Raw genomic sequence first — 10537 nt, forward strand, 5'->3', positions numbered from 1 at the left:
TGGGTTCCCTACCTTCTTCGTCGGTGAGGTGTGGAGGTGGCGGGGGACTGGATGTGGTGGAGCCGGCGTGGGAAGAGCTGATGTGGGAGGAGGAGCCAGTCTTGCTGGCTATGGGGAAGGTCTCGTTGAGGCTCTGAGTCAGCAGATCTGAGTACTTCTCTGTCTGGCCCACGATGAAGTCCAGCTGCAGGTCCAGGGCCTTCTTCCTCTTCTCCTCCAGGCGAGACTGCTGCTTGAACTGCACCACCTGCCAGTGGAGGGCCAGGGGGGTGGGCAGGGACATCCAAGTGAAAGAGAAGGATAAGCGGGAGGTCTCAAAAAGCAGCATATTGTTAGCCTGTCATCCTCGCTTCTGAAGAACCTTCCTGCTGAGGGGCAAAAGGAAATCTCCCCCCTGACTGTATTCTACTGCTCGATACAAGACGCTGTGTTAGTGAAACCCACCCTGGAGTAGAAGAGAGGCAGGGACCTCGGGCTAGAGAGTCATGATACCCAAGCTGAAATGACAGAGAGCAGGGGATGCTGGGACAGAGAAGCCCAACAGCCTGAGCTAGAGCAGCGAAGAGGCACGGATACCAGGCTAGAGGCCTGTATGTTGTGTGACAACTCTTATATGAGAAAGGCCAGGCCCAAAGCCAGCCTGAGCACTCCTCCAGAGCTGCACGCCCTACCCACCTTCTCCACGTTGCTCCAGAACTGCTTGACCTCTTTGGCGATGGAGGAGGCGATGCGCCTCAGCTTGGCCTGCTCCTCACGCTTGGCTCGCTCCTCCTTCTGCTTCTGCTCCTCATGGTGCCGAATCACCATCCGCACCACCTGGGGGAGGGGAGGAGGAGGATGAGATGCATGCATGGCTGGGGGGAAGAAGGGGGCTATACCAACCCAGGGCAGACTGTATTGGGGGTGGGGGAGATCTCTCTAGCTGGAGCAACAGCCCAGGGACATGCTGCCAACCAACAGCTGGGTCACCAGCCACAGTTTGAGAAGGGTGAGGGAGGTTTCCGTTCAGCACCTAGGACAGACAGAGCAAGCCTAGATGGAACACAGGAACATGGACAGACAGATGTCGCCTGGATGGATTTCAGAGCCCTTGGAAATACCACCTGTTAAGCCCTAAGGTGTGCTCTCAGGGCAGAACCCTTAGTAAATCCCCTGCAAAATGTGCCCAGCAGTCACAGAAAGCTGCTGAGGGCAGGACTTGAATTCATAGAACACAGGAGCCATCCAGCTACCCTGATACGAAGTGACCTGCAAACTCTCTGCCTTGCAACAGAGATCCTGTCCTGCTACACATGTACCTTTCCACCACCCTCTTTGGCATGGCATGGTGAACAAAAATCTAAGTGTTTTTTAAAATCAGATTTCAACATTTAAATTAGCTACAGGTTTATATTTTAAAATAAACCTATTTAAGTTAAATTTGAAATGACAACCCATGTTAAGACCTCAATTTACTATAATCTATTGAGTCTACAAAATAATTACAATTAAATACAAAAATTAGCAGTTCATATTTGTTCCCAAGTTTTAAAGAAAGACTAAGCACTGAACTGGTGGAAGTCACAGGCAAAGCACCTGGAACCAGAGTTTGTCGTAGTGGTAAACCAGCTTTTGACATAAGTAGCCTCTTCTGCACCTGCAGAATAATTTGCTTCATTTCAGTTTATCCAACTAATTCAGTTCAATGAACAGATAATTCAGTTACAAAATGAGCTGGGTGTTGAAAAAGCAGAAAAGCTTGTTTTCTTCTTCCAATTCTATGAATAAAAACTAGGCGTGTGAGGGCATGATCTACTAGTTCTAAAATTCTGAAGGACATGGTGATCAAAACCACAGTTCAATGCACTAAGTACTTCTTTTGTTTAATAAATCAGTTTTCAACGTAAAACATATTTTGATAAACTGTCCGATAAACTTTTCTTATTTATCTAGCACGTTTAAGATAGTTTTATTTAACTATTTAAAAAACATTCAAAAATGCTGTTTTTGTGCATTTTAGTTGAATCTCCACCCAAATTGAGTTTGGCACAAATTACATGTAAAAAACAAATCATCTAGTAAATAAGAAATGCATCATTCATTGTTTTCTAAACTAACAAAAATGTAAAAATTAAGAATCAGAGTAAATGTAAGTTAAACTATATACTTGCTTAAATGAAGGTGTAAGTAGCGTATCCTGCTGGTTAACTAAAAGAAGCACCAAATTTAGTGTAAAGGTTATATTTAGTTGTAAATCAATATATTGTAATAGTTACCAACCAATGAGAATCAACCTTTCTTTAGGAAAGTAACTAAAAAGTATAAATGCAAAACGAGAGTAAAATAAATGATTTAAATCAAGGCTACCTTCTTGCATTTAAATCGTGATTAAAATTAGTCATTTAAATAGCTTCAATTTAAATCAATCCACCCTGCATTGTGGCTTGACCTGTGCTAGAATTCCCAAATTTGACCCTCAATGACTCTTGTGCTATCGATTTCCCAGAGGGTCAGTGGGTATGAAATGCTGGCTGAGATCAATCCTGAATGGGGGGAGGATCACAGCAATAGGTTTCAGCCCCAGATGCGTGTAAGAGAGAGTTAGAAGACCCAGAACTTTTTCATGTCATGTGATACTTTCACAGGTCTATCTCAGATGCCCCCAAGTTTGGATCATTTACCCTGCCCTACAGCTCCTTGAGGCACAGCAATTTCCAAGACAATCCAAACCCACCTTTGGGTTTTAGGGGACTTAATAAACGAGTCAGAGCTGTTTCAGGGAGGGGCAGAACTCACCTTCCTGGCCACACCCCTCTTCCAGCGTCGCTCCTGGGCAAAGTCTGCCGAAAGCCACTGCATCTCCTCACAGAGGTAATCCCAGTGCACCTTGGGGCGAACTGGCTCCGGCACCTTGGAGAGCCTCTTCAGGGACCAGAAGCCCTCCTTCTTCATCTCCGCGATGCGGTTCTCAATCTCTGCCTCCTGGAACATAGCACCAAGTCAGCAGGGATCCCAGCCCCCACCCATCACGGGAGATTGGAAGGCAGGGCCGAGACCCATCTGACCCTAAACAAAAGGAGATGACCCACAGTGACACAGGGGTAAGGGACCTAGAGGGGCTCAGAGTCACATTACCCCTCCTCCCCAGCCAGGGCATTATCTCCCCCCCTTGACCTGACGGTCTCCTTGAGAGCATCTGGGTCACATCCCTACTTCCTCCCACCCCCCACCCTGGCATGGCCCTGGGAGCATGGAGGGCTCCAGCCCAGGGGACCCTTCAGACACAGTCAGCTCCTCACGTGCTTGGCCTGCTCAGCGATCTCAGCATGCGTCTTGTCCCACATGCTGGCCGGGTCCGAGGCATAAACTCCTGGGGACGCCAGAGCTTTGCTTTGCAGCCTGGGCACATCAAAGCCCAGGTGACTGTCCAGGGAGGAATCGTGAGTGAGGTGTGGCGGCGAGACGCTGCCACTGGAGGCAGGTGACCCCGAAGAGGCCGGTGACACAGGATTGCTCCCCGTCATTTTGTCTGGTGCAATCTGGGGGCGAAAGAGGATGAGATGACTGGGACAGCCACTGCCACAGCTACATATGGAACCAGTGAACTCAGCAGCCCTTTCAGCCTAAGGACGGTAAAAGTGCTTTTCCCCTTGTGTATGAACAAGAAAGCCTTGCCTGGTGCCGGGATGAAGCAGTCTCTGGAGTGGGGAGGGGGGCTGTTTATACAGGGATCCCTCACCCAGGTGCAGCCAGCTCTTGGTTGAGGCATGGCCTCTAATTATCAGCTGCATATAACAGTTTTGGATGGGAAGTGACAGAGAATCCCATATCCACCTGAAACTGCAGACGGAATTAAGGAAGCAGAATGGAATTACATTTAAGATTTGGACAAGACAGTAAGATTAATACTCCAGGTCTTGAAAAAAGGGGCCAGGACAGCATTAATAGAAACGCGGGTTGACTTATTTTAAGTCTCTTAATGCAGCAGTACTCAGATCTCAGTGGTTCAGGAACCAAATTAGTGATCAATATTACCCAAAAGAGCCGCAGTAGTGTGAATGCATTGTTTCGTTCACTACAGTAATATATAGATATATATATAAAAAAATAATGAATTCTCACAGCAAAACGAGTGAGCGAGTATTATTATTTTATCAACTACAACTGATTAATAGTATAGTAACAACATCCTGATTGGTTAATAACTTAGACGGGTTAATAATTCAATCACACGATGTTTTAATATCATGTGTTGCAAAGAGCCGCAGGAGACACTTTAAAGAGCTACATGCGGCTCCTAAGCCTCAGTCCGAGTATCACTGTCTTAATGAAAGACCCACATCAGCAAAGGCCAGGTCTACACTGCAGGGTTCGGGCAACACAGGCTGCCTTGTGTTGACCTAGCTGTGGAAGTGTCTTCACTTAAATTTGGCTCCTGCTGATGCAAGTGCCTCTCTACACTGATTTAGTGACCACCTCCCCGAGTGGCGCAGAGTCACAGTTTATACAATTAGATCGACGCAATGTCAGTGTTGTTCACGCTGACTCTTACTGGTTTTCAGGAGCTGTCCCACACTGACAATACCATCAATACGAGTGCTCCTGGTGAGAACAGGCACCGACAACGCAAGGAGCCAAGTGTGCACACACACAAGCGATATAACAACTGCAGTGGCTGTACGCTGACATAAGTTAGGTCGACATCATTTTGTAGAGTAGACATAGCAGTAGCGACTGCCAGCACGGCATTGGGGCCAGCACTGACTGCAAGGGAAGAGCACCCCCTACTGAGCTTCCACCCTGCTCCATACAGCACAGCGCCCACTGACTTTAAAGTGAGAGCGCTCCCTACCCTGAAACACAGCTCCCCCAAGTGCTGGGGTCAGCACCGACTGAGGGGAGGGAGCCCGCTAGTGAGCCCCCACACTGCTTCTTGCAGCACAGCTTCCCCAAGTACCACACTGGGGTCAGCACTGACTGCGAGAGGAGAGCGCCCCTTTCTGAACCCCCAGCAGCATTCGCGTTTCTCCAGCTCTCCCACGCAGGCAGCAATGCAGTGTGTTCCTGGTCAGCTCCAAGGCCAGGCTGGGAGCCCCTACCTCACTGCGCAGTGCATGGTGCTGTTGGGGAGGATGGCTCTGCATTTTACTGCTCCCTTGCTCTTCGCCTCGCGCCCCGATAGCTTTGCTCGTGGCCGAAGTGCTGTCGTCCTGCTCCAGTGCATGCTGGGAACCGGCCTCATTCTGGTCAAGCAACCGCTGGGACGAACTGTCCAGCTCCTGGGTCCCCTGGCAGCCCAGCCTGCGCTCGGGGCTGCCTGTCTCTGAATCACCTGGCAAGAGATGGGGAAGTAGCCATCAACTGTGTATTCACGCTGCCAGCTGAAGGGACTCCTCTGCTACCGAAAGCTGCCCATACTCAGAAGGCAACACCCATCTCCTCTGGGGAGACTCACCTTGCAGAAACAGAACTAGATGAGAGTATGTCTAGTGGTTACAGCAAGGGCTGGGAGTCAGGACTCCTGGGTTCTAGCCCTGGCTCTGTGAGAGGAGTGGGGTCTAGTGGGTTAGAGCAGGATGGAACAGAGCTAGGATTCCTTGGCTCTCTGCTGTGCTGTAGACGTTCATCTTCAATGAAAAAAAATGTTTATAATGGGGAAAAACTCCCTCCCTGACTACACTGCCTTTTGCTGCCAGTTCTACCTGTCAATCAACTACCAAGAACTGGGAGCTAAGCTCAGGACACACGACACTTTAATTTCAATTGTTGTTCATATTTTAACAGCTGCTGAAGTTGGGATAAGCATGAACTTGGCCTGACCTAAGTTAATCTGCACTGATTTACATTACACCAATCGACATGTGCTGTGGCAACTCTATAATACAGACACAGTCTACTGCCTTAAGTTGAAAGAGTTGATCGGGAAGTTTCCAAGTTCAGCATCGCTAGTATAAGTCCACTTTTAATGCGTCCAGGACTGAGGCTTGCAGCTGAAATCAATTTATTTAGCAAGAATGCTCATATACGATCTTATTTATATTATTATCACAGTAGCATCTAGATGCATGAGTCACAAACCAGGACCCCACTGCACTAAGTGCCATACGACAACAGAACAAGAAGACAGGCCCATGGTGTTCAAGATGTTTTTGTTTCACGCTAGGAGGAAACCTTAAGTCAACAACAATATTTTTAAATAGTTGGAAACGCAACACCTTCTTTGTCAGGATTCCCCCAAGAATGACCGCTTCCCAGTTTGACACAGGGAATCCATAACCAACCTCTGCCCATCTGATCCCTCAGCCCTTTTCATCAGTGATCTGTATTTTTCCATCACTTTTGAATTTGGGATCTCAAAAGGGTTTCTTACAGGGGGAATGATTCACTTGCCTGCTGCTGAAATGCACCTGTCTATGGGGTGAAACGTGACACAGCTCTGGAGAACATCCAAAGCTTCCTGCTTCAAAGGCAATGCTACACTGCTGGCTTCCCCCAAGAGGGGGGAAAAGCCCTGAGCCACCAGAGAGCATATCCCAGCCATACCTGTGTGAGCTGAGAACTCCTCCTCCTCGTCAGACTCCACTTCCACGGTTTCTCTTTCCCGGGGAAGACCGCTCCTGCAGCAAGATGGGACAGGATGGGGGCATGGCTCCAGACTTCCCTCTCCCTTCACACTTTTCTAATCCCAGCCCTTTCCTTGGAAGGGTACTCCACAGGGATACAGACCCGATCCCCCCCCAATTCCTCCCACTTTTCCCTGTGCCCTCGGTCCAACATGGCTCGCACAGAACAGTCCTTGGGTCTAGCTAAACCTGTCTCTCTGGGCCTGAAATGCAGCTGGCAGACTATGGACCTAGCTGCAGGACATAATGGAGAATTTTCTCTGAGCACCAGCTACCAAATCCCTGCCTATGGGGAAAGGCAGAGACCTGTTGAGGGTGCTGGGGAGAGGCAGGGACGCGGACACCCTGTCTGTCCTAGTGCGGAGCCTGGGAGACGGCTGGCCGCCAACAGCAATGCCTAGATGTCGTCAAGGCAGGTATAACCCATCTCCACTTAGCTTGCTAGCTTGGCTTGTCTGCAAGGAAGTTAGGAGCCCAGACCCTTGCATTCTCTCCTCTAATCCTGGCCACTTCCCTGTCTGCCACCTTGCTCCATTCTGTTACTGTATCCTATCCCTTATCCCATATTAGCCCTTCTCAGCCCTTCACCACTTTCTAATCTCCCACCCTCTGATCTGCTGATGCCCTGGTGTCCCTATTACATCCAATCTTGGCCCACCCTGTGACCCCTTCCTGACCCATCCCTTGTCACTCAATCCCATTGTCATTACCTGCTAAATCCTGCCCCCCCACCCCACTGACTTCATCATGCTCACCACATTACTGCATCCCCACACTGCAACCTGTGTGTCCTCCCCATCACTACCCTGACCCCCATAAGCCCCAATCCTATTACACCTTCCTGTTTCCTGATCCCATGTGCCTAGCTGTTCCTTGTTACCTATGCCCTGTCCCATCCCTGCCAATCCCACAGCCCCACTTCCCCACCCAATCAGGCCAGTTACCCTGTGTCCCCCCACCACCAGTTCAGTCATCCCCTGATCCTAATGTGCCCACCCCGGCCTCCGGTGTCCTGTTTTTGCTAACTCAGTTGCCTCCTGACCCCACTTTGTGATGCCGTGCCCTGGAACCCCCAATCACGTCCCGACAATCCAGGGAGCCCATGCCCAACCACCTCCAACCCTGTCACCCCCTGACCCCGTACTGCCAACCTCCTTGCCCTGTATCCCTCCATTGCCAACCCCCACCCCACCGATTCTGTCACCCCACGTCGCTCGCCTGCCAGCGCATGACCCTGTCCTGCCAGCGCCTGCACACCATGCCTTGGCACCACCAACTCTGCCAAGGCCTGACCCTGTCCCACTAACTCCCTCACGCTGCGCCCTTCCAATGCCAAACCTGCCATCCCGAGCCCCACTGCCTCCATCACTCCCAATACACGACCCTGTCCCTCCAGCCCCATCCCCCCATATCCTGCCATCCCTGCCACCCCAGGTCCCCATCTCACTGCCTCTTCCAACACCAGCACCTCTGCACTTTGTCCCGACAACTCAGCCACTCTGTTTCCCACCACCTTCAACCCACTAAGTCCCCGGTCCCAGCCTGTGAGCCATGTCACCCCTTTTCCCACCATCCCAGACGCTTCTACCACCTCCTTACCCAGTCCCACTTTTGCCTCCAGTGCCCTTGATTCCTGAACCCATCCTGCCAAGCCTGTCACATCAGGGTTTTGTCCCACTATCCCAGGTCCTGCCACTGTTACACCCTGGTCCTGTCCTGCCAACCCTATCATATTCCTGTAATCTGTGTCCTTCAAGCCTGATACCCTGGGTACTGTCACTAAGTCCACTAACCAATCACCCCGTCCTGTCACTGCATACCCCTCTACCTCCAACCCCAGTACCTTCTGACCCCATCTAGCCAACCCCAGTACTCTTGATCTCTGTATCATTAAACCTGCCAAACCCATCATCCTATACCCCCCCAATCCCATTACCTCACAACTCTGTCTTGCCAAGCCTGACACCCCAATGTCCACCATCTCCCTCTTCCCAAGACCCCGTGCTGCCGACTCCCTTTTGTCAACCACCTCTGTCCTGCCTGGAGACTGTCCTGCCTCTGCTGTCACTACCAATCTTGGCACACTGTCCCCCAGCAACCCCTGACCCAAACTGACAAACTCCCATTCCCCCTGATCCAGCCCTGGTGCCCCTGGCCCCACAAACTCCATGACTGCCTGTTGTGCCAACACCGATGTCCCCTGCCCCACTAAACTCATGGCTGCCTGCTGGGCCAACTCCTGATCCTGTCCCATCAACCCTGATGCTCCCTGCCCCACTGACCCCGCAACCACCTGTTACACAAGCTCTGATGCCCCCCGACCCCGCTCAGACACCCTCAGATCTGCAGCCCACTGAGACATACCCACTAGCTGTGCTGCTCCTGACTCCATAGCCACTGACCCACTTCAACCCAACCCCACTTGCCCTTTGACTTCTAACCCCTGCCCTCCCTCAGCCCCTATCCCTATTCCCCCTTGATCTCATCAGCCCCAGCCCTCTCTTGCCCCTTGATCCCCAGTGCCTAACTAGGCAATCGCTTAGCCCAGAGTTGTGAGTTCAATCTTTGAGGGGGCCATTTAAGGATCTGGGGCGAAAATTGGGGATTGGCCCTGCTCTGAGCAGGGGGCTGGACTAGGGGACCTCCCAAGGTCCCTTCCCACCCTGAGATTCTAGGATTCTATGAACCCACCACCCTTTGACCCCCACCCCTAACCCACCACGCCTTGCCCTCTGACCCTTTAACCTCTGATCCCTACAGCCCACGCCAACACCCTTTGACCCTTGACCCCTGCACACCCCAACCCATCACCCTTTTGCCCTTTGACCCCATCCCCGTTGCCCCGGACGCCCCAGAGCGAGGCTCCCCCCGCCAGGGAAGGCGGCGGTTAGTGCCGCGCGGGGAGGGGGAGCGTTGGCGGCGCACGCGCCCCCTCCTCCCTCGCGCCCCCTCCCTCCCCAAGCGCGTCTCGCGCCCCTATGGGTAGGGGCGGGGGGGGGAGCGCGGAGCCCCGGCCGGGCCGCCATCTTACCTGGGTGGGAGGGGGGAGGAGGGAGGGAGGCGCCTCCTGCTCCGCCTCCTCCTGCCGCCGCCTCAGCCCCAGCGCTGCCGCCGGGCAAGATCCGCCGCCATCCGCAGCCCCCCGGCCGTAGCCACCCCGCCCCTCCCCGCGCTCGGGCCCCGCCGGCCCCGATCAGCCCCGCGCTGGCCCCTCCCACCCGAATGCCGACCCCGAACCAGGCCCCGCCGAGCCGAGCCGAGCCGCCGCGGCAAAATGGCGGACGCCACCACCTCCACCACCAGGGCCGCCCCCCCCGCGCCCGCTTCGCCGCCCGGCAACTCTCGCGAGAGGTGAAAGGGAGACACAGTCAGAGGCGCGAGGGATGACGGGAAGTGGAGTTCGAGCGGGACAACGGGGACAGAACGGGACCAATGCGGCCGCGAAGTCTCGCGAGAGGAGGAAGCCGGGGAGCGCGGGAAGTGAAGTCTCGACTCCCGGCGAGGAAAGAAAGAGCTCTGAGCTCACGGGATTGTGGGAAATGGAGTCCAGCCCGGAGATAGGGCGCAGGGGATGACGGGAAAAGTAGTTCCATGGAGGAGCGGCAGAGGCGGGCGTTTGGAAATATTATTCCATAGAGCCCGGACAGAAGGGGAGGCGGAGAAACGTAGTTCCGTGGGAGCGGGCGGCGACACAGGAAGAGGCTGAGAAATGCAGTTCTCCAGCCGAGTGCCGAGGAGGCTGCTGGGAAATGTAGTTCCATGGAAGGATGTCAAGGATTTTCCCCACCCGTTTTTGAGGGGGTATTTCCCTTGAGCTCTTCAGGGAGAACACTGGAGCCGAACCACGGTGGATTGTCACTATCTACTGTCTGGGGAAACTTAACAGAACCTTGTGATAATTTTTCTCTGCAAAATTTTCTGCCAATGCCCCTTTT

At 52.7% G+C, this 10537-nt stretch overlaps 1 protein-coding gene across 2 annotated transcripts in view; it reads right to left on the reverse strand.

Moving 5' to 3' along the window:
• Window positions 1-9652, reverse strand: part of SRCAP (Snf2 related CREBBP activator protein) — a 31017-nt gene extending 21365 nt beyond the window's left edge. The window contains exons 1-7 of one of the 2 annotated variants that reach the window (XM_084631780.1): window positions 9634-9652; window positions 6523-6596; window positions 5079-5311; window positions 3279-3518; window positions 2776-2961; window positions 676-816; window positions 13-247 (exon numbers count right to left, since the gene is read on the reverse strand). In XM_084631780.1, the coding sequence (XP_084487906.1) occupies window positions 13-247; window positions 676-816; window positions 2776-2961; window positions 3279-3518; window positions 5079-5123 (847 nt within the window). In that variant the 5' untranslated portion in view covers window positions 5124-5311; window positions 6523-6596; window positions 9634-9652. Of the gene's footprint in view, window positions 1-12; window positions 248-675; window positions 817-2775; window positions 2962-3278; window positions 3519-5078; window positions 5312-6522; window positions 6597-9633 lie in introns of those variants that run through there. The other variant, XM_084631779.1, reaches the window with a different exon arrangement.
• Window positions 9653-10537: the final 885 nt, after the last annotated feature.

The sequence above is a fragment of the Lepidochelys olivacea genome (assembly GCF_965140295.1).
Source record: "Lepidochelys olivacea isolate rLepOli2 genome assembly, chromosome: 6".
Classification (NCBI taxonomy): Eukaryota; Metazoa; Chordata; order Testudines; family Cheloniidae; genus Lepidochelys; species Lepidochelys olivacea.